Source organism: Oncorhynchus nerka, linkage group LG22 (assembly GCF_034236695.1).
Source record: "Oncorhynchus nerka isolate Pitt River linkage group LG22, Oner_Uvic_2.0, whole genome shotgun sequence".
Classification (NCBI taxonomy): Eukaryota; Metazoa; Chordata; class Actinopteri; order Salmoniformes; family Salmonidae; genus Oncorhynchus; species Oncorhynchus nerka.
This window is the reverse complement of record NC_088417.1, coordinates 69796333-69819585: the sequence shown is the minus strand read 5'-3', so window position 1 is coordinate 69819585 and position 23253 is coordinate 69796333. Positions and strand designations below refer to the sequence as shown.

General features: G+C 43.8%; 1 protein-coding gene across 1 annotated transcript; it reads left to right on the top strand.

Moving 5' to 3' along the window:
• The first annotated feature begins 398 nt into the window (after positions 1–398).
• On the top strand, positions 399–20221 carry LOC115105571 (dolichyl-diphosphooligosaccharide--protein glycosyltransferase subunit STT3A-like). Its single transcript, XM_029627752.2, has 17 exons — positions 399–500; positions 3073–3192; positions 3336–3396; positions 3520–3641; positions 3920–4065; positions 4218–4308; positions 4402–4508; positions 9177–9341; positions 9618–9798; positions 10047–10202; positions 10360–10451; positions 17631–17786; positions 18182–18487; positions 18616–18718; positions 18904–19092; positions 19346–19461; positions 19904–20221. The coding sequence occupies exons 2-17, from the start codon at positions 3105–3107 to the stop codon at positions 19940–19942; spliced, it is 2118 nt and encodes a 705-aa protein (XP_029483612.1). The 5' UTR covers positions 399–500; positions 3073–3104; the 3' UTR covers positions 19943–20221.
• The last annotated feature ends 3032 nt before the right edge of the window (positions 20222–23253 follow it).

Below are 23253 nucleotides of genomic sequence, written 5' to 3'. Positions count from 1 at the left end.
AATTTACTTTAACTTTCCCACCTGGATATTTAATTAAAACATCTCAACATTTGTAAGAGAATTCACAAAAAATATTCTGGTGTTTTATACATGTCCCAATGTGGGTGATAATTTAGAGAAAACAGCTTCTCTGTTCATACTTCCAGACTTTTTTTATCAAGCTCTTTTTTTAAATGTCTTAATAAAAATATGTATTACAAATTACAATTTTTAAAAAACAGGCCATCACTACACGTGTATTTTCTCTAAAGAAACATAAAATAAACAGAAACAATAAATAAAAATCACTACACATGAATTGCAAGTTCTTATTTTATTCTCAGCAGTAAGGACACGTCACTGGAACGAACAGCGACTGCGCGGCCTGTTTGAATGATAGCTGATGAACGAATCAGGAATGAGAGTTTACTGAGGGCCGGTGCAAGGCCAATAAACACGTTGCATAGTGTGGTTGGGCGGGAACACAAGGTTGTGAGTATATGTGTAACAGCAACGGAGTGGTAAGTGCCGCTCAAAATAGCTGTTACCTCAAACGAGAAATATAATTGAACTGCTCTATGGCTCTGTTTGTATGACTATTCTGAAATTAATCACGAGGTGTAACTTTGAGAATAAATTAAAGCAGATTTTCTGTTCATTCATACAGCTAAAGTTAGCTAGCAAGTTAGCATGTAAAAAGAAGGCTCAGCCCTCCTTGAGTTTAATGGAATCTGCACTGTCTATTTACAGGAACGGAAAACCCATCAGATAACTGCCTATTGCGTTTAGCTAGGTCAATACATGCATGCATATTTGCTAACACATTAAGATACATTAACTAGCTAGTTAACTTTACCTATTTAGCAAAGGCTGGCTGCCAGATTTGTCTCTTATGTTGCTATTTCTTGGTCATTTCTACATACAACACGAATGTCTTAATAATTTGGTTGATGAAGGCAGAGAAAGAACCAATGATGTGTTGGAAAGAACTGTATGAATAACAAGGAATGTTTGCAGTCTAGACGGAGTTGCATCCATTTCCTGGTTTCATTCTTCGCCACATCAAACTGGAAGTGCGCATGTCGTTATCGGGGGCGATTCATTACGCCGATTCTGTTGCAAAACGTGTCATAAACGGGGAGGGACCTACCTGAATTTTCCAATATAAACTTTAATTTTAGTTGCAATGCTTGGACTAATGCTTACACACCTAGTTGGAACAGACTGAATCACGTCTTTTAAACCCAGTCAGTGATTTCATCAGGCAAATAATGTTGGTGAAGACAAGTTGTTAATAATAGATTGCGGTTTTGTGTTTAACATTACTCAAGTGAGTTTTCCGATATAATTGGGGTTTAGTTTGTAGACTGAAGCTCCATGTTTTTAAACCATTAATTAATATCAAAATAATTTATGGAATAGATTTGCCTCATGGCCAATCTACTGACCAAGCTAGTAAAAACTGACTTGTTGGGAGTGTACTTTTTGTGCTGCTTTGATTCATGCACAAGCAATGCAAGTGTGGAAGTTTGGAATGGAGTAGAGGTTGACCGACTATGATTTTTCAACGCCGATACCGATTTATTGGAGGACCCCAAAAGGCCGATACCGATTAATCGGCCGATTTAAATAAGAAAAAATATATATATTTGACTTATTTGTAATAATGACAATTACAACAATACTGAATGAACACGTATTTTATCTTAATATAATACATAAATAAATTTAGCCTCAAATAAATAATGAAACATGTTCAATTTGGTTTAAATAATGCAAAAACAAAGTGTCGGAGAAGAAAGTAAAAGTGCAATATGTGCCATGTAAAAAAAGCTAACGTTTAAGTTCCTTGCTCAGAACATATGAAAGCTGGTGGTTCCTTTTAACATGAGACTTCAATATTCCAAGTTAAGAGGTTTTAGGTTGTAGTTTATAGACTTCATAGGACTATTTCTCTCTATACCATTTGTATTACATATACTTTTGACTATTGGATGTTCTTATAGGCACTTTAGTATTGACAGTGTAACCGTATAGCTTCCGTCCCTCTCCTCGCTCGAACCAGGACAACCAACAGCCACCCTCGAAGCAGCGTTACCCATCGCTCCAGAAAAGCAGCGGCCCTTGCAGAGCAAGGGGAACAACCACTCCAAGTCTCAGAGCGAGTGACGTTTGAAACACTATTCGCGCGCACCCCGCTAACTAGCTAGCCATTTCACATCGGTTACACAGCCTAATCTCGGGAGTTGATAGGCTTGAAGTCATAAACAGCGCAATGCTTGAAGCATTGCGAAGAGCTGCTGGCAAAATGCACGAAAGTGCTGTTTGAATGAATGGTTACGAGCCTGCTGCTGCCTACCATCGCTCAGTCAGCCTGCTCTATCAAATATCAAATCATAGACTTAATTATAACATAACACACAGAAATACGAGCCTTTGGTCATTAATATGGTCAAATCCGGAAACTATCATTTTGAAAACAAAGCATTTATTATTATCGCATATGCCCTCACTCTGCGTGCAATGAACACAAGAGAAGTGACAATTTCACCTGGTTAATATTGCCTGCTAACCTGGATTTCTTTTAGCTAAATATGCAGATTTAAAAATATATACGTCTGTGTATTGATTTTAAGAAAGGCACTGATGTTTATGGTTAGGTACACGTTGGAGCAACGACAGTTTTCCGCGAATGCGCACCGCATCGATTATATGCAACGCAGGACACGCTAGATAAACTAGTAATATCATCAACCATGTATAGTTAACTAGTGATTATGATTGATTGTTTGTTTTTTATAAGATCCCCGAGCTGACGAGGTACAAATCTGTCGTTCTGCCCCTGAACAAGGCAGTTAACCCACCGTTCCTAGGCCGTTATTGAAAATAAGAATGTGTTCTTAACTTACTTGCCTAGTTAAATAAAGGTGTAAAAAAAAACGGCCAAATCGGTGTCCAAAAATACAGATTTCCGATTGTTATAAAAACTTGAAATCAGCCCCAATTAATCGGCCATTCCGATTAATCGGTCGACCTCTAGAATGGCGCTTGCTGCCTTGCACCTTCACTGCTAATGTAGATTCTTTCCAATAGGGATACGCCAAGTTATCACTCCCCGTGTGAAGATGACGAAGTTAGGCTTCCTGCGGCTGTCCTATGAAAAACAGGACACGTTGCTGAAGCTGCTCATCCTGTCTATGGCTGCAATCCTCTGTAAGAACACATACACTTTACATCCCTTTCTGTTACTCTACACTTATATTCCATACTATTATTATTAGGGCCATTGTTGCGGACTTTGATGATGCAACGTGTAGAGATGGTTTAGACTTGTTCTTTCTCCCCCTTCTTGTTAGCCTTTTCCACCAGGCTTTTCTCTGTGTTAAGGTTCGAGAGTGTCATCCATGAGTTTGATCCGTAAGTCCACTGCCTTGGTTTCTTAATACTCAGATTCATGGTAGTTTACAACAAAAAAATCTCAATGTTGTTTAAAACCAGAAATGGAGCATGACCTTGAATGCTTTTCTGCTTCATCCTCAGATACTTTAACTACAGAACAACCCGCTTCTTGGTAGAAGAGGGGTTCTACAACTTTCATAACTGGTTTGATGACCGGGCATGGTACCCTCTGGGGAGAATCATCGGTGGCACTATTTACCCAGGTAGGAATGGGATGACCTGTTCAACGCAATACTTTGTACAGTACTTTACATTATAGGGTGATTTATCTAGACATTAAAATGTTCAGCTAAAAAAAGTCCTGTTATGGTGGCTTTTGGTAAGTTCTTGTGTCACCATTGTTTCCCTCTGTTATATAGATCCTTTCTGTGATTTTGTTTTGGCTTATCCCACACATTTTTTGGCAACAGCAAGCTGACATGGCTAGTAGCTAAAATACTTGCCCTTCGTTAACTCTTTCTGTTCTGCCCTGTTCCCCCAGGCCTGATGATCACCTCTGCTGCTCTGTACCACGTCCTGAACTTCTTCCACATCACCATCGACATCCGTAACGTCTGTGTCTTTCTGGCTCCCCTCTTCTCCTCCTTCACTGCAATCGTCACCTACCACTTCACCAAGGAGCTCAAGGTAGGTTACAGCACACCTGGGTCCTGTTCAGGGGGTAGAAAACATAAAGAAATGGAGGAAAGCAGGGAGGTAGCCTACAACCTGAAAATGCTCAAGAGCTCTGAAATGTACTTGTTTCCATGGCTTTCATATCTACAGTCTATTTCTTGTAGGATGCAGGTGCAGGGCTCTTGGCTGCTGCCATGATAGCAGTGGTACCTGGCTACATTTCCCGTTCTGTCGCAGGCTCCTATGACAATGAAGGTACAGAAATGGCCTCATCCCCATTAACATGCCAGTTTAAAGGACTTGGCCCATGTTGTGGTCTTTAATATAATTGATTGTTTTTCTGTCCAGGTATTGCCATCTTTTGCATGCTGCTGACGTACTACATGTGGATCAAGGCAGTCAATACAGGCTCCATATACTGGTCCGCCATGTGTGCCCTGGCCTACTTCTACATGGTGAGACAAACGCCTCTAAAATAACAATTGAGAGAACTTACAAACTGAAAGGTACAGTAATTTAGTCCGTGCTAAAGGTTGTGACACTCCTCTCATGGTGCTCATCTGAAGGAGGCTTTCTTTCACTGCGTTCAAGATGAAGATAAAATATAAAGTGGTGTGTATCGTTATAATAGGATGGCGCCGGAGAAGATAGCAGACGTTTTACGTGCCCCCAACCGATAGTTTTTTTTGTTTATTTGCGTTTAATTAATTTTTTTCTTATTTTGTACATCATGTTGCCGCTACAGTCTCTTATGACAAATAACTTCTGTACATCAGGACTGCGATTACTCACCACGGACTAGCAGAATCCTTTTTTTCCTTTAATGAGTCTGACGAGCCCAACGCGAACGATATACTGCTTTCTCGGGATCAGGCCCAGATCCCTGTGATTTGCATGAAGACGAGGTGCAAAAAAATGGACCGGAGGGTGGGCTGCCTACTGAGAATTCGTAGGCGATTGAATAAACCCCCACTTCCTTCCATTCTGCTAGCAAACGTGCAATCTTTGGACATTAAAATAGATGACCTACGTGGAAGATTAAACTACCAACAGGACATTCAAAACTGGAATATCTTATGCTTCACAGAGTCATGGCTGAACGATGACACTATCAACATACAGCTGGCTGGTTATACGCTGCACCGGCAGGATAGAACAGCAGCTTCTGTTAAGACAAGGGGCGGTGGACTATGCACTTTTGTAAATAACAGCTGGTGCACGATATCTAAGGAAGTCTCAAGTTATTGCTCGCCTGAGGTAGAGTATCTCATGATAAACTGTAGACTACACTACCTACCTAGAGCGTTTCTGTATTTTTCGTAGCTGTTTACATACCACCCCAGTCAGAGGCTGGCACTAAGACAGCATTGAATGAGCTGTATTCCACCATAAGCAAACAGGAAAACGCTCACCCAGAGGTGGCACTCCTAGTAGCCGGGGACTTTAATGCAGGGAAACTTAAATCGGTTTTACCAAATTTCTATCAGCATGTTAAATGTGCAACCAGGTTCTTCCGATGGCATTGAGGAGTACACCACATCAGTCATTGGTGTCATCAATAAGTGCATCGATGACGTCGTCCCCACAGTGACCGTACGTACAGAAGCCATGGATTACAGGCAACATCCGCACTGAGCTAAAGGCTAGAGCTGCCGCTTTCAAGGAGCGGGACTCTAACCCGGAAAGCTTATAAGAAATCCCGCTATTCCCCCTGACAAACCATCGAACAGGCAAAGGGTCAGTACAGGACTAAGATCGACTCGTACTACACCGGCTCTGACACTCGTCAGATGTGGCAGGGCTTGCAAATCATTAGACTACAAAGGGAAGCGCAGCCAAGAGCTGCCCAGTGACCCGAGCTTACCAGATGAGCTAAACTACTTCTATGCTCGCTTTGAGGCAAATAACACTGAAACATGCATGAGAGCCCCAGCTGTTCTGGAAGACTGTGTGATCACGCTCTCCACAGCCAATGTAAGACCTTTTAACCTCTGGGATTTGTGGGACGCTAGCATCCCACCTCGCCAACAGCCAGTGAAATTACAGGGCGCCAAATTCAAACAGAAATCTCATAATTAAAATTCCTCAAACATACAAGTATTATACACCATTTTAAAGATAAACTTCTTGTTAATCCAACCACAGTGTCCGATTTACGGCAAAAGCACACCATGCGATTATGTTAGGACAGCACCTAGCCACAGAGAACCATACAGACATTTTGTGAGGACTCTCAAAAGTCAGAAATAGCGATTAAATGAATCACTTACCTTTGATGAACTTCATCTGGTAGCACTCCCAGGACTCCATGTTACACAAATGTTTGTTTTGTTCAATAAAATCCCTCTTTATGTCCAAATACCTCCGTTTAGTTCAGTAAACAAAAGGCACAAAACGCGCTCCCAACATCCAGATGAAAAGTAAAAAAAGTTCCATTAAAGTTCGTCAACATGTCAAACGATGTTTATAATCAATCGTTTGGATCTTTTTATCATAAATATTCAATCATTTTTCAACCGAACAATACCGTTGTCATTAGAAAGGAAAGCGAACGAACGGCGCGCTTCACGGCCACGCACGATAAACAACTCATGGCTTTCAGCTGAGCCACTTACTAAGTGGTCTTATTCTCTCCCCTTTCACAATAGAAGCCTGAAACAACTTCTAAAGACTTGACATCTACTGGAAGCCTTAGGAAGTGCAATCTGACCCCACAGACACTGGATAGGCATTCACTTAAAAAATGACAAACCTCAAAATTCCCACTTCCTTGTTGGATTTTTCTCAGGATTCGCCTGCCATATGAGTTCTGTTATACTCAGACATTATTTTAACAGTTTTGGAAACGTTAGTGTTTTCTATCCAAATCTACCAATTATATGCATATCCTAGCTTCTGGGCCTGAGTTGCAGGCAATTTACTCTGGGCACGCTTTTCATCCAAACTTCCCAATGCTACCCCCTATCCCAAGGAAGTTAAACAGGTCAGCATTCACAAGACTGCAGTGCCAGATGGATTATCAGGACGTGTATTGCGAGCATGCGCTAACCAACTGGCAAGTGTCTATACTGACATTTTCAACCACTCCCTGTCCGAGTCTGTAATACCAACATGAATTAAGCAGACCACCATAGTGCCTGTGCCCAAGAACTCGAAGGTAACCTGCCTAAACAACGTCCAACCCATAGCACTCACATCTGTAGCCATGAAGTGCTTCGAAAGGCTGGTCATGGCTCACATTAACACCATAATCCCAGAAACCCTAGACCCACTCCAATTTGTTTACCGCCCCAACAGATCCACAAATTATGCAATCTCAATTGCACTCCACACTGCCCTTTCCCACCTGGACAAAAGGAACACTTATGTGAGTGCTGTTCATTGACTACAGCTCAGCATTCAACACCATAGTGGCCTCAACTCATCAATAAGCTAAGGACCCTGGGACTAAACACCTCCCTCTGCAACTAGATCCTGGACTTCCAGACGTACCCCCAGGTGGTAAGGGTAGATAACAACACATCTGCCACGCTGATCCTCAACACAGGGGCCCCTCAGGGGTGCGTGCTCAGTCCCCTCCTGTACTCCCTGTTCACTCATGACTGCACGACTCCAACACCATCATTACGTTTGCTGATGACACAATGGTGATAGGCCTGATCAATGACAATACAGCCTATAGGGAGAAGGACAGAGACCTGACCGTGTGGTGCGAGGACAACAACCTCTCCTTCAATGTGATCAAGACCAAGGATATGATTGTGGACTACAGGAAAAGAGGACCAAGCACTCCCCTATTCTCATCGATTGGGCTGCAGTGGAGCAGGTTGAGAGCTTCAAGTTCTTTGGCATCCACATCACCAACAAACTAACATGGTCCAAGCACACCAAGACCATCATGAAGAGGGCACGACAAAACCTATTCCCCCTCAGGAGACTGAAAAAATTTGGCATGGATCCTCAGATCCTCAAAAGGTTCTACAGCTGCACCATCAAGAGCATCCTGACTGGTTGCATCACTGCCTGGTATGGCAACTGCTCGGCCTCCGACCTCAAGGCACTACAGAGGGTAGGGCGAACGGCCCAGTACATCACTGGGGCCAAGCTTCCTGCCATCCAGGACCTCTATACCAGGCGGTGTCAGAGGAAGGCTGTAAAAATTGTCAGACTCCAGCCACCGTAGCCATGGACTGTTCTTTCTGCTACGGCAGGCTACGGCAAGGTACCAGAGCGCCAAGTCTAGGTCCAAGAGGCTTCTAAACATCTTCTACCCCCAAGCCATAAGACTCCTGAACACCTAATCAAATGGCTACCCGGACTATTCGCATTGCCCCCCCTCCCTCTTTTACACTGCTGCTACTCTGTTGTTATCATCTATGCTACAAGACCATGGTGCTTGTCTACGGAGCTGTGAGGGGAACGGCACCTCAGTACCTCCAGGCTCTGATCAGGCCTACACCCAAACAAGGGCACTGCGTTCATCCACCTCTGGCCTGCTCGCCTCCCTACCACTGAGGAAGTACAGTTCCCGCTCAGCCCAGTCAAAACTGTTCGCTGCTCTGGCCCCCCAATGGTGGAACAAACTCCCTCACGACGCCAGGACAGCGGAGTCAATCACCACCTTCCGGAGACACCTGAAACCCCACCTCTTTAAGGAATACCTAGGATAGGATAAAGTAATCCCTCTCACCCCCCTTAAAAGATTTAGATGCACTACTGTTCCACTGGATGTCATAAGGTGAATGCACCAATTTGTAAGTCGCTCTGGATAAGAGCGTCTGCTAAATTACTTAAATGTAAATGTTATTAATAACTCTACCTACATGTTATCTTACCTCAACTAACCGGTGCCCCCCCGCACATTGGCTCTGTACCGGTACCACCACCCCCATATATAGTCTCACTATTGTTATTTTACTGCTGCTCTTGAATTACTTGTTACTTGTATTTCTTATTCTTAACCATATTTTATTTTAACTGCATTGTTGGTTAGGGCCTCGTAAGTAAGCAATTCATTGTAATACAACACCTGTTGTATTTGGCGCAAGTGACTAATAAAATTTGATTTAATGAGGCAAAAACGTTAAACCAACTGATCACACCCCTTATGTCTTTGTCTATAGGTGTCCTCCTGGGGTGGCTATGTGTTCCTGATCAACCTCATCCCGCTCCACGTGCTGGTCCTCATGCTCACCGGCCGCTTCTCCCACCGTATCTACGTGGCCTACTGCACCGTCTACTGCCTGGGAACCATCCTCTCCATGCAGATCTCTTTCGTCGGCTTCCAAGTAAAAAAAAGAAAGCGTATTCTCTCCCTTCATTCGCATAGACACAGCAGCTGCCCTGACGTTGCTCCAGCTGGAGCAGTCAGTTGTTAGACTGTATGTCCGTTGCATGTTATCTTGTAAAGACAACATGAGTCCATATGATGGCCCAATATGATTATTTACAATGATTAAGCCATTATATATTGTACGATCAGCCATTTTTGCTGGTGGAGTGATTTTGGGGAACACACACACACAGTTCATTCAACTCCTTGTCTCCCTCATCTCCATTTGAAGCCAGTGCAGTCGTCTGAGCACATGGCAGCATTCGGGGTGTTTGGCCTATGTCAGATTCATGCCTTTGTGGACTACCTGCGCAGCAAGCTAAACGCCCAGCAGTTTGAGGTCCTCTTCAAGAGCGTCATCTCCCTGGTGGGCTTTGTACTGCTCTCTGTGGGCAGCGTGCTCATGCTAACCGGTAAGAGGCTCGCCAAGGATCCACTTAGTTTGTTGAACCTGTAATTGCATTTCTCTATCAACACAATTACTCTATAAATTTGAGCTTCTCCAGATTTAAAATGCCTTTTTTAGGAACATACTGATATGGTTAAAATTAAGAAAATGCAAAACAGTACACCCATTAAGTATGAGAACTACAGTAAGTTATTTGGTAGTGCCTTTTTATTTGACATGACTTGACTGTGTTGTGATTGTTGTATTTCTCAGGGAAGATCTCCCCCTGGACGGGTCGTTTCTATTCACTGCTGGACCCATCTTACGCCAAGAACAACATCCCCATCATCGCCTCTGTGTCTGAGCACCAGCCCACCACCTGGTCCTCCTACTACTTTGACCTGCAGCTGCTCGTCTTCATGTTCCCAGGTACATAGATTATTCTCAATCAGTCTCGAATGTCAGAATCTTGCTGGTGAAATGATTTTTAGATGAATGGATCGATCAGAATACAAAGGTACAAAAATCACTTGTGAAGAAAAACATTGCGCTGCTTTAATGAACCTGTGTTGCTTCTTCCTGACAGTGGGTCTGTATTACTGCTTCAATAACCTGTCTGATGCAAGGATCTTCATCATCATGTATGGCGTCACCAGCATGTACTTCTCAGCTGTCATGGTAAGTCAGCTAGCAGATTAGAATGAGAGGAATATTTGACACCATACATTTAAAATATTCCAATATTTCTGCTGTTGTGAGTAGTACTTGCACGTGGTCAGATCAAATCAAATGTATTTATAAAGCCCTTCGTACATCAGCTGATATCTCAAAGTGCTGTACAGAAACCCAGCCTAAAACCCCAAACAGCAAGCAATGCAGGTGGTACCTAATTGTCATGATACCAGAATTCAATACTGATACCAGGTTTAGTTGCAAAATACTCAACCAAAATGATACTCAATGTCGAAATGATACCACACCAAGAAAAATAAAGCGTATTGGCTAAAGTCACTGAATAACCGACTGTCCTTTATTTTTCAAAACTTTTCTTTTTTTTGACATTTTGAACTACTGAAATAACAAATAGAATATCTATTAAATTTCTTTCAAAAATAAAACCATATTAAATTACAGAAGAATGTCTTAAAATGTCCTTATGCAAAACTATGCGACTCGGCGCATATAAAATAATTTTACAATGGCCATAATATTGGATCAAAATACATTCATTTGACCTATGATTCATTACAGTTAAATAATTGTATGTATTAATTGAATAGTTTAGTTCCAAAACAACTAACACTTTGAAACTCATTTTAAGTTTATACACAATGGATTTTATACAGCATACTACCATTCCGAGTGCATTTCAACTCCCAGGGTGCAATGCTCCGCCCAGGGCTGCTGGCTGGCTAGTGGCTACTGCTAGCAAGCCAAGACAAACAAAGTCGTTTAAATATATTACTGTCATAGCTAAATGAGTGCATTTCACATTAATTTTGGGTTGAAATCGTATTATAATTCTCACATGAATGTCATGCTGAAAATACTGTATGTTCATGTCATTGCCACTCAAAAAATAATTAGAATTTAGTTGCTAGTAGAATAACATTACAATGCAAAATGTCATGTGTAGAACCATTTGTCATTTTGCAACTAAACCTCCCTTGTACTCCATGTGACGCTGCTTTATAACACCTTTTGCACAGTGGTTTCTGTGTGCTGGCCCTCATCTGCTCTGTAAGCAAAATATTTTCCGTTCCCCACGATTAAATCGGGGAGAGGACTGGATCATTCTCAGTCCTTTCGTTAGGCTAACACGATATCTCAGACAGCACTGGCCTGATTTTGATGAAACTTGGGTGAATAAATTGTCTTGCCATAGAGATCCGGATTTACAAAATTACACCGTTTGGCCCAAGTCAGGAGCTATAGTAATTAACTGAAATTTGTGTCACACCAGAGGAAGAGGCGATGCTAGAGTGGGAACGTGACCCAAAATCTGTCTTCTCCAGCAGGTGGTGATTTCTTTGCCACATCACATGGAGTACAGGGAGTGGATTAGGTTAAAAAAAAGACTGGTACCCAGTGGTGTAAAGTACTTAAGTAAAAATACTTAAGTCAGTTTTTTTTAGTATTTGTGCTTCACTAATTATATTTGACTACCTTTACTTCACTACATTCCTAAAGAAAATAATGTACTTTTTATTCCATACATTTTCCTTGACATGAAAAAGTTATTTCCAATGCTTAGCAGGACAGGAAAATTGTCCAATTCACACACTTGTCAAGAGAACATCCCTGGTCATCCCTACTGCCTCTGATCTGATCACAAATGCTTACACCGCACCAAAACCGTCTGCAAATTGATTTTGTCCCCCCACACCAAACGCGATCACGACACGCAGGTTGAAATATCAAAACAAACTCTGAACCAATTGTATTAATTTGGGGATAGGTCAAAAAGCATTAAACATTTATGGCAAATTAGCTAGCTAGCTTGCAGTTGCTAGCTAATTTGTCCTGGGATATAAATGTTGAATTGTCATTTTACCTGAAATGCATAAAGTCCTCTACTCTGACAAGTAATCCACAGAAAAAGGTCAACCGAATCGTTTCTAGTCATCTCTCCTCCTCCCAGGCTTTTTCTTCTTTGGACTTTATATGGAAATTGGCATCTAACTTTCATAGTTACCACGCGACCGACTGAACTCAGTTCATCCTTCAATCACCCATGTGGGTATAACCAATGAGGGGATGGCACGTGGTTCTGCTTCTATAAACCAATGAGGAGATGGGAGAGTCAGGACTTGCACCACATTCAGCGTCACAAATAGAACCGACTTCTATTTTAGTGAAGCAATTTTTTTTAAACACATTTTTGCCGGATTTAAAATTTCCAACATTTTGTTTGGCTATTTGTTAGTCAGCTTGTCTATAATTAGATGCATGCAGCTTCTCTTCTGTCATTATATGTTGCCCGAGAAGACTGAATAAACCCTTGCTCACCAGAATGTCATAAATCAGTAGAATGAATGCCTCCATCTAGTTGATATGCTTCTTTCACAGAGCAAAGCCATTTAGGGGCTTGGTATAAAATGCAATAACAAACATTTGAAAAGATTTTCTGTGCAAAATTTCCAAATGACATCAGTTTGACCGGTTGAAAGGAAATAGAAAGCTGTGAGAATTACCTAACATGTTTCTGGTAAGATTTCATTTCAGCTTGGATGCATATTTTGTGCTTTTATTTACATTTACATTTAAGTCATTTAGCAGACGCTCTTATCCAGAGCGACTTACAAATTGGTGCATTCACCTTATGACATCCAGTGGAACAGTAGTGCATCTAAATCTTTTAAGGGGGGTGAGAGGGATTACTTTATCCTATCCTAGGTATTCCTTAAAGAGGTGGGGTTTCAGGTGTCTCCGGAAGGTGGTGATTGACTCCGCTGTCCTGGCGTCGTGAGGGAGTTTGTTCCACCATTGGGGGGCCAGAGCAGCGAACAGTTTTGACTGGGCTGAGCGGGAACTGTACTTCCTCAGTGGTAGGGAGGCGAGCAGGCCAGAGGTGGATGAACGCAGTGCCCTTGTTTGGGTGTAGGGCCTGATCAGAGCCTGGAGGTACTGAGGTGCCGTTCCCCTCACAGCTCCGTAGGCAAGCACCATGGTCTTGTAGCGGATGCGAGCTTCAACTGGAAGCCAGTGGAGAGAGCGGAGGAGCGGGGTGACGTGAGAGAACTTGGGAAGGTTGAACACCAGACGGGCTGCGGCGTTCTGGATGAGTTGTAGGGGTTTAATGGCACAGGCAGGGAGCCCAGCCAACAGCGAGTTGCAGTAATCCAGACGGGAGATGACAAGTGCCTGGATTAGGACCTGCGCCGCTTCCTGTGTGAGGCAGGGTCGTACTCTGCGGATGTTGTAGAGCATGAACCTACAGGAACGGGCCACCGCCTTGATGTTAGTTGAGAACGACAGGGTGTTGTCCAGGATCACGCCAAGGTTCTTAGCGCTCTGGGAGGAGGACACGATGGAGTTGTCAACCGTGATGGCGAGATCATGGAACGGGCAGTCCTTCCCGGGAGGAAGAGCAGCTCCGTCTTGCCGAGGTTCAGCTTGAGGTGGTGATCCGTCATCCACACTGATATGTCTGCCAGACATGCAGAGATGCGATTCGCCACCTGGTCATCAGAAGGGGAAAGGAGAAGATTAATTGTGTGTCGTCTGCATAGCAATGATAGGAGAGACAATGTGAGGTTATGACAGAGCCAAGTGACTTGGTGTATAGCGAGAATAGGAGAGGGCCTAGAACAGAGCCCTGGGGGACACCAGTGGTGAGAGCACGTGGTGTGGAGACGGATTCTCGCCACGCCACCTGGTAGGAGCGACCTGTCAGGTAGGACGCAATCCAAGCGTGGGCCGCGCCGGAGATGCCCAACTCGGAGAGGGTGGAGAGGAGGATCTGATGGTTCACAGTATCGAAGGCAGCCGATAGGTCTAGAAGGATGAGAGCAGAGGAGAGAGAGTTAGCTTTAGCAGTGCGGAGCGCCTCCGTGATACAGAGAAGAGCAGTCTCAGTTGAATGACTAGTCTTGAAACCTGACTGATTTGGATCAAGAAGGTCATTCTGAGAGAGATAGCGGGAGAGCTGGCCAAGGACGGCACGTTCAAGAGTTTTGGAGAGAAAAGAAAGAAGGGATACTGGTCTGTAGTTGTTGACATCGGAGGGATCGAGTGTAGGTTTTTTCAGAAGGGGTGAAACTCTCGCTCTCTTGAAGACGGAAGGGACGTAGCCAGCGGTCAGGGATGAGTTGATGAGCGGGGTGAGGTAAGGAGAAGGTCTCCGGAAATGGTCTGGAGAAGAGAGGAGGGGATAGGGTCAAGCGGGCAGGTTGTTGGGCGGCCGGCCGTCACAAGACGCGAGATTTCATCTGGAGAGAGAGGGAGAAAGAGGTCAGAGCACAGGGTAGGGCAGTGTGAGCAGAACCAGCGGTGTCGTTTGACTTAGCAAACGAGGATCGGATGTCGTCGACCTTCTTTTCAAAATGGTTGACGAAGTCATCTGCGGAGGGGGGATTCAGGAGGGAGGAGAAGGTTGCAAAGCGCTTCCTAGGGTTAGAGGCAGATGCTTGGAATTTAGAGTGGTAGAAAGTGGCTTTAGCAGCAGAGAGAGACGAGGAAAATGTAGAGAGGAGGGAGTGAAAGGATGTCAGGTCCGCAGGGAGGCGAGTTTTCCTCCATTTCCGCTCGGCTGCCCGGAGCCCTGTTCTGTGAGCTCGCAATGAGTCGTCGAGCCACGGAGCGGGAGGGGAGGACCGAGCCGGCCTGGAGGATAGGGGACATAGAGAGTCAAAGGATGCAGAAAGGGAGGAGAGGGAGGGTTGAGGAGGCAGAATCAGGAGATGGGTTGGAGAAGGTTTGAGCAGAGGGAAGAGATGATAGGATGGAAGAGGAGAGAGTAGCGGGGAGAGAGAGCGAAGGTTGGGACGGCGCGATACCATCCGAGTAGGGCAGTGTGGGAAGTGTTGGATGAGAGCGAGAGGGAAAAGGATACAAGGTAGTGGTCGGAGACTTGGAGGGGAGTTGCAATGAGGTTAGTGGAAGAACAGCATCTAGTAAAGATGAGGTCGAGCGTATTTCCTGCCTTGTGAGTAGGGGGAAGGTGAGAGGGTGAGGTCAAAAGAGGAGAGGAGTGGAAAGAAGGAGGCAGAGAGGAATGAGTCAAAGGTAGACGTGGGGAGGTTAAAGTCGCCCAGAACTGTGAGAGGTGAGCCGTCCTCAGGAAAGGAGCTTATCAAGGCATCAAGCTCATTGATGAACTCTCCAAGGGAACCTGGAGGGCGATAAATGATAAGGATGTTAAGCTTGAAAGGGCTGGTAACTGTGACAGCATGTAATTCAAAGGAGGCGATAGACAGATGGGTAAGGGGAGAAAGAGAGAATGACCACTTGGGAGAGATGAGGATCCCGGTGCCACCACCCCGCTGACCAGAAGCTCTCGGGGTGTGCGAGAACACGTGGGCAGACGAAGAGAGAGCAGTAGGAGTAGCAGTGTTGTCTGTGGTGATCCATGTTTCCGTCAGTGCCAAGAAGTCGAGGGACTGGAGGAGGCATAGGCTGAGATGAACTCTGCCTTGTTGGCCGCAGATCGGCAGTTCCAGAGGCTACCGGAGACCTGGAACTCCACGTGGGTCGTGCGCGCTGGGACCACCAGATTAGGGTGGCCGCGGCCACGCGGTGTGGAGCGTTTGTATGGTCTGTGCAGAGAGGAGAGAACAGGGATAGACAGACACATAGTTGACAGGCTACACAAGAGGCTACGCTAATGCAAAGGAGATTGGAATGACAAGTGGACTACACGTCTCGAGTGTTCAGAAAGTTAAGCTTACGTAGCAAGAATCTTATTGACTAAAATGATTAAAATGATACAGTACTGCTGAAGTAGGCTAGCTGGCAGAGGCTGCGTTGTTGACTATGTAGGCTAGCTGGCATTGGCTGCGTTGTTGACACTACACTAATCAAGTCGTTCCGTTGAGTGTAATAGTTTCTACTGTGCTGCTATTCGGGGCTAGCTGGGTAGCTAGCAGTGTTGATTACGTTGCGTTAAAAGAACGACAATAGCTGGCTAGCTAACCTAGGAAATCGCTCTAGACTACACAATTATCTTTGATACAAAGACGGCTATGTAGCTAGCTATGTAGCTAGCTACGATCAAACAAATCGAGCCGTTGTACTGTAATGAAATGAAATGAAAAATGTGATACTACCTGTGGAGCGAAGCGAAATGCGACCGGATTGTTGAGTGCAGAAGTTCTGTTCGGTAGACGTTGGCTAGCTGTTGGCTAGCTAGCAGAGTCTCCTACGTTAAGGACGACAAATAGCTGGCTAGCTAACCTCGGTAAATTAAGATAATCACTCTAAAACTACACACTCTAAACTACACAATTATCTTGGATACGAAGACAGCAAAGACAACTATGTAGCTAGCTAACACTACACTAATCAAGTCGTTCAGTTGAGTGTAATAGTTGTGCTGCTAATCGGTAGACGGTGGACTAGCTAACGGTGGACGTTAGCTAGCTGGCTAGCTGCAGGGCAGTGTAGACTGCGTTAGGACGACGAAATACGATAATTACGCAATTATCTATGATTATCTATGGTACATCTATGATACAAAGACGGCTATGTAGCTAGCTAAGAAGAAATTGCTAAGATTAGACAAATCAAACCGTTGTACTATAATGAAATGTAATGAAATGATTTTATGATACTAATAAAGATAGATACCATCTGTAGAGGTGCTAACTGTGCATTATCTCAAGATGCTGAAATAAATCCTCTTTCCCAACTCCTGTTCCAGGGTCAAAATTTAGCCTACATTTGGTGTATCATTTTACTGTAAGAAATGCTTACTTCTGCAGGAGTTCTATTAAGGCTATGTGAGAGGTTATAGACCTATAGTCAGTGTCCAGATATCAGTTTCCAATTAACCCATCTGAACAATAGGCTACAGTTCCCTTGATGTGACATAGGCCTATTTGATATCCCCGTCTTGTGACTCAAATTTGTATAGCGCCTCACAATCGCATGCTATCATCCTATTTTACCACTTCGACAAATATTTTCCCAAACATTACTTTTCTGGCCCTCCCTTTATTTTCAACTCTCCGTTTTGCAGCTTATCTTATTGAATTAAATTCTTACTTTTTTGCCTCCATGGATTGACTAACTTTTTCTGCCTGTTCCTAAAAGCATTTGGCGATTGGCGTGTAGGCTATTTTGTGCGCTTATAGTCTAAAATAATGAAAGAAAAGCCGAGCAGGTGTGTTTAACTGATCCAGCTGCTTCTCTCCTCAGGTGCGTCTGATGCTGGTCCTGGCCCCAGTCATGTGCATCCTGTCAGGCATTGGTGTGTCCCAGGTCCTCACAACTTACATGAAGAACCTGGATATCAGCCGGCCAGACAAGAAGAGCAAGAAGCAGCAGGACGCCACCTACCCCTTCAAGAACGAGGTAAGAGAGGAAGGGTACTTAAAATTGTATTTGTCACATGTGCTAAATATAACAACCATGCTATCTACAAGGGTTACCGGTACCAAGTCAATGTGCAGGGGTATGGGGTAGCTGAGGTAATATGTACATGTAGGTAGGGGTAAAGTGACTATGCATTGATAATAAACAGAGTAGCAGCAGTGTGTGTGAATGTTTGTTTATATTACTGAAATGCAGCACTGAGAATGTATCCATTGCTACTGGATGTCATTCCAACTTTTGGTAAGGGCTGATAAGGGACCTCTAGTGAGATCTAGGCCCGGTCCAGTAACAACCGTTAAACCCTAGACACGTGTATAGATCTGAAACTTTCTAGTATTTGTTCCACTGATATCCTGTACCATTTTGTCTACCAGGTGGCCAGTGGGATGATTCTGGTCATGACCTTCTTCCTCATCACTTACACCTTTCACTCCACCTGGGTGACCAGCGAGGCCTACTCCTCTCCCTCTATTGTCCTGTCAGCCCGCGGTGGAGACGGCAGCCGCATCATCTTTGACGACTTCAGAGAGGCCTACTACTGGCTACGCCACAACACTCCAGTAGATGCTAAAGTGATGTCATGGTGGGATTACGGCTATCAGATAACGGCCATGGCCAATCGAACAATTCTAGTGGACAACAACACGTGGAACAACACACACATCTCCAGAGTGGGCCAGGTGAGGTGTTTTTTTGTATTGATGACTTAACATGGGACTGATAAGTGGGAAAATCCTATCATCTGTTAATGGCTGCTTGGTACCTGTGACTGCTGAACTTCAATTAAACTGTTTCTGTTGACCGGTAGGCCATGGCATCCACTGAGGAAAAGGCCTATGAGATCATGCGGGAGCTAGATGTCAGCTACGTCCTGGTGATCTTTGGTGGACTAACGGGGTACTCCTCAGACGGTATGTCTACAATAATCACTTTGTTGAATTATTGCAGCTTCTTATTATTACAGCATTTTAACATATTTCATATTACATTATTTAACTCATGATCATTAGATGGAGCACCTTTTGCATGTCCATAAATAAACTTGAATGTCAATCATGCTTAAGGTCTGCTAACACTTCCTCTATCCTCTGTGCAGACATTAACAAGTTCCTGTGGATGGTGCGTATAGGTGGTAGCACAGACACAGGGAAGCACATCAAGGAGCACGACTACTACACCCCCACTGGAGAGTTCCGTGTGGACCGAGAGGGCTCCCCCGTCCTGCTCAACTGCCTCATGTACAAGATGTGCTACTACCGCTTCGGGCAGGTCTACACAGAGGCCAGTGAGTAACCCTGCATGATTATAATCCATATGGCAGGTCTGCTCCGAAACTATCTAGTATCAGGTATGCTTGTCTGACATCATCCTCTATCCCTTCAAACTAATATCCTATTTCTCCTGATTTTTCAATGATTTCCTGAAGTATCAGAGTGGTATTATACCTCATAATGTCTCCACAGAGGACTGTGTGTGAAAATATCATATTCCTCTTCATCATCTTGGCCCTAGTCCTGATTTTCTAACCCTTGTTCCAGAGCGCCCCCCTGGCTATGACAGAGTACGAAATGCTGAGATCGGCAACAAGGACTTTGAGTTGGATGTGCTGGAGGAGGCCTACACTACAGAGCACTGGCTGGTCAGGATATACAAGGTAAACTTTCTGTGACTACTGTCTTACTCTCCTCTGTATTTATTCAGTCCCGCCCGTAGAGTACCAGGCCATTCCAGGGGGTTATTTATATGAAATGTCTCTAGTTGAATGTGTTGTTTTCACCTTATCGGCTCAGGTATTCGAGCCAGCGATGTCTCCGTTACTGGCCCAACACTCTAACTACTAGGCTACCTGCCATTACATGTAAACCCCTCAAACTCCACTCTGGACCCCGAAGCCAGTCACACTGCATTTTTTTAATTGTTCCTCCCCTAATCAGGGACTGATTTAGACCTGGAACACCAGGTGGTTGTAATTAATTATGAGGTAGAACAGAAAACCAGCAGGCTACGGACCTCTTAGGGTAAGAGTTGAATACCCCCTGATGTAGACACTTATTTTAAACACATTATTAACACTGTCCTGTGTTTACCCCCTTGAGGTGAAAGATCTGGATAACCGAGGGCTCTCACGGACGTAAAGCCCTCCAACCCGTCATCGTTCATGCACCTCTTTTAGCACACGGCACTGAAAAGCCTTCCCCTGTGGTCTAACTTTTTCATTTTGTTTGTAGAAAAAAAAAAGTTTGTTTTTTGTACTTACCAATGTGGAGTCTCTCTCGTCTGGGAATGGAAGGAGGTGGTGTTTCATAATGTCCAATCAAATATCAAGGAGTGATTTCTGCAATCAGTGGCCAAAAGAACGAGCTTTGAATTTTTACAATTTGGTCAATTAAAGGAGGCATAAATGTGACAAAATGGCATGTTGTCTGTCATTTTTATTTTATTTTTTTCTTTGCACAGTACAATGCAATCTTTGGCAGATTTGTTGTCCCCAAAAGCTTTATAGGAGTCAAGATTTGGCAACATTTTCAACTCACAAATTGTTTTGATGATTTTGCTTACTGAATACCAAGACAATGGTATGATTTGAACTGTGGGGGAGAGTACTATATATGCAGTGGTAACTGTGGTCACATTTCCCAGAAAAGGAACACACAGGTTTTTCTAAATGGGTCACCTACACTGTATATAGCTGCAGTTTCTCAAGGTTCAAAAGCCTTGTTCACATTGGCAGTTTAAGTGACACTTTAAAGAAATGCATATCCAATTATATTATTTTTCCTGCAGTCTGATCAGCCAAAATCACATGACATCTGATATTACAAGCCAGAGATGGTTAATTAGTATAGACTGTTATTTGGCACATCTTGTTGCTTGTGCGCTACTCTGAAAGTTTGACAAGAACGTGGTAGCTAACTAGCTTGTTTACAAACAAATTAAGTGAATGTGTTAAAGCTTAACAGATAGCTAGTTGACAGCTGTGGCTATCCAAAAAAATCACTATTTGAAAGTTGCTTCATCTTATCTTTTGATGCATAGTGTTCTTACACTATCATTTTAACATTCAAAGCAACTGGGAAATGTCCATGGCAGGCATTGTCACCTTAGCCTGCTACATAACTTCTGAGTGATGGTAAGCACGGAGCACTACAACCAATCAACATACTGTATGCCATTGCACACACATACGTCGTTACTATGACAACTAGCGTAGCCAAGTCAGCAAATGATACTGCTGTCTGAACACACACAAACATCTGATTTGGTCATTTGTAACTCACTGTTTGGACAGTCAGTATTCCAAAACGGATTTGAGCAATACGGCCTGCAGTGTGAACAACGCTTAAACTAGAACTGACTGCATTGTAGCAAAATTAACTCTTATTAAAATATTTTCATATGTACCTCTGACAAGTGAGCACTTTGATATTATGGTCGTTTAAATAAATCCATAGAATGTTGGAATTGCGTATAGTAAGACGTTTGTCCAAATTCTATAGCAATATAGAGTGGGAAAGCGGCCATGCGTTTAGAAACTGCAGTAAATAAAACCTAATAAACATCTGTCTTGTCCGGAATTGGAGTCTATGCAGACCCATGCGCCAATCAGAACCACGGTAAGCCTATATGCAAATAAGCCATTTGCCACACGGGCCTTTCATCATTCACTTTGAGCTGGACTGCTTGTTAACAGGCAGTAGCATCATTCGAACGCGTTCGCCCCCCAAAAAAACACAATACACCTGAATTGATTTCTGTAAATTCCACAGGAGTACTCTTACATTTGGGAACTTCACAGCCTACCTTTTCATGGCTGTTTAATCAATAGGACTATCGCTCCTGTAACAGTATTCTTCTTGTGTTGTGTACAATCAGTCATCGACGCGGAACTCCAACATGTAGCACCAGTCATGTAGATTTACTCTGATAGGAACGGCACAAAATTGCACGTCATGCAATGCAATCACTTTTGATGTACAGTGCTTTGCAACCAACAACTTACCGCTGGTTTGGTGCTTGTTCACTGGGACGATTCTAACTGGAACATCCCCCCTCGTAAGCAAGCTACGCAAACCAGCCAATACAAACTCAAACCAAAACCCCATTGGCTTAACAATAAAGTGGCAAGGGGAATCACCAATATAACCCTGTTACACTCCCCCCTACTGAATTCCACTTGCCAAGAAAAATAACAAAATACAAAACGGCACTGTGCAAACATACCAGATACAGAGACACTCAACATATGTACAGAATAATTCAGAGAAAAAAATATACTACCTAATAGAGAACTAAAAGGGTAAAGCTGTGTATATCAAGGATGCAGACCCTGCTTTAAATCAGTCACTAAATATTCCAGTCATTAGACTATTCTCCTTGAGAATTAGAGTGAAAAGCGGTTGATCAATCCCCTTAGCCCTCATAGGTAAACATGCCTGTCACATGTTAAGTACACTCGGTGACTTTAAAACATCCAAGTAATAAAATAAACCACCATAAGAGACTTTATCATATCTGTCACATTTACCATCCTGCAACCTCTAATCATGGTCACTGATGTAAAAGCGAAACAAATAAAATACGTCAATACCATTGACCCTCTATTCACATATTTAACCTTCAAGAGCTAACTTTCTGCTGATTCATAATCTCAATCAGTCTTGACACTGGTTTAAATAGCCTTCCTGCCCTTGACCTAATATGACCCCGACTACCTTCAACTGCATAAGGGGTAACAGTGTTGTGTACTGTTGCAATAGTGTGTCCGTCAACACAGTCAGTACGTAACTGATCAGGTAAGGAATGGTCTGCGTTTGGTAGGTCAGTACGGATATCGTAAGCAGACTGGTCAATTAGCTCACTCACTACACTGGTACAGTCTCTGTCAGATTCTTGAAGACTCTCTGATCGAGGCAGACCTTCCAGCTGCAGTATATCATCCACGGAATCCAAAGGTGGCATATCCTGAGCATCCAAGGATCGCACATCACCCTCCAGGCTTGTGTCACCTGTTCCTTCAGAAGACAACTCTGACACCCACACTCTGGTTCTGTACTCAGCACCATCATCCACTGCAGTGTCCATGGCAGCTGAGACCACAAGGCTGTCATTCATGTCCTCAGACTCTGTTAATCCAGACATGTCTGTTCCCTCCTCAACAGCAGCATGGGGAAGAGGAAGAAAGTTGACTGGCATTATCAGGTTGCGATGTACCGTCTTCTCCCGTCCAGTGGAGCTGTTCTGAATCTTAAAAGTGTGACTGTCAGCATTCAATCCAGTGACAAGGTAGACAGTATCCTCCCAACGGTCAGCGAGCTTCCGCTTTCCCCGCTCCCCCTTGTTAGCCAGCAATACTCGATCCCCAATCTCCACTGGTGCTCCTCTGACTCTTCTGTCATAAAGGTCAGCATGCCTCTTCAACTGCTTCGCTGCAGATGCCTGTGCTGCA

Excerpts from the sequence above, each read along its gene's own strand:
- LOC115105571 (XM_029627752.2), top strand. The coding sequence starts at position 3,105 with ATGACGAAGTTAGGCTTCCTGCGGCTGTCCTATGAAAAACAGGACACG. Across the intron at positions 3,193-3,335 it reads GTCTATGGCTGCAATCCTCT|CCTTTTCCACCAGGCTTTTC; the intron begins GTAAGAACACAT and ends CCTTCTTGTTAG. Across the intron at positions 10,203-10,359 it reads GCTCGTCTTCATGTTCCCAG|TGGGTCTGTATTACTGCTTC; the intron begins GTACATAGATTA and ends TCTTCCTGACAG.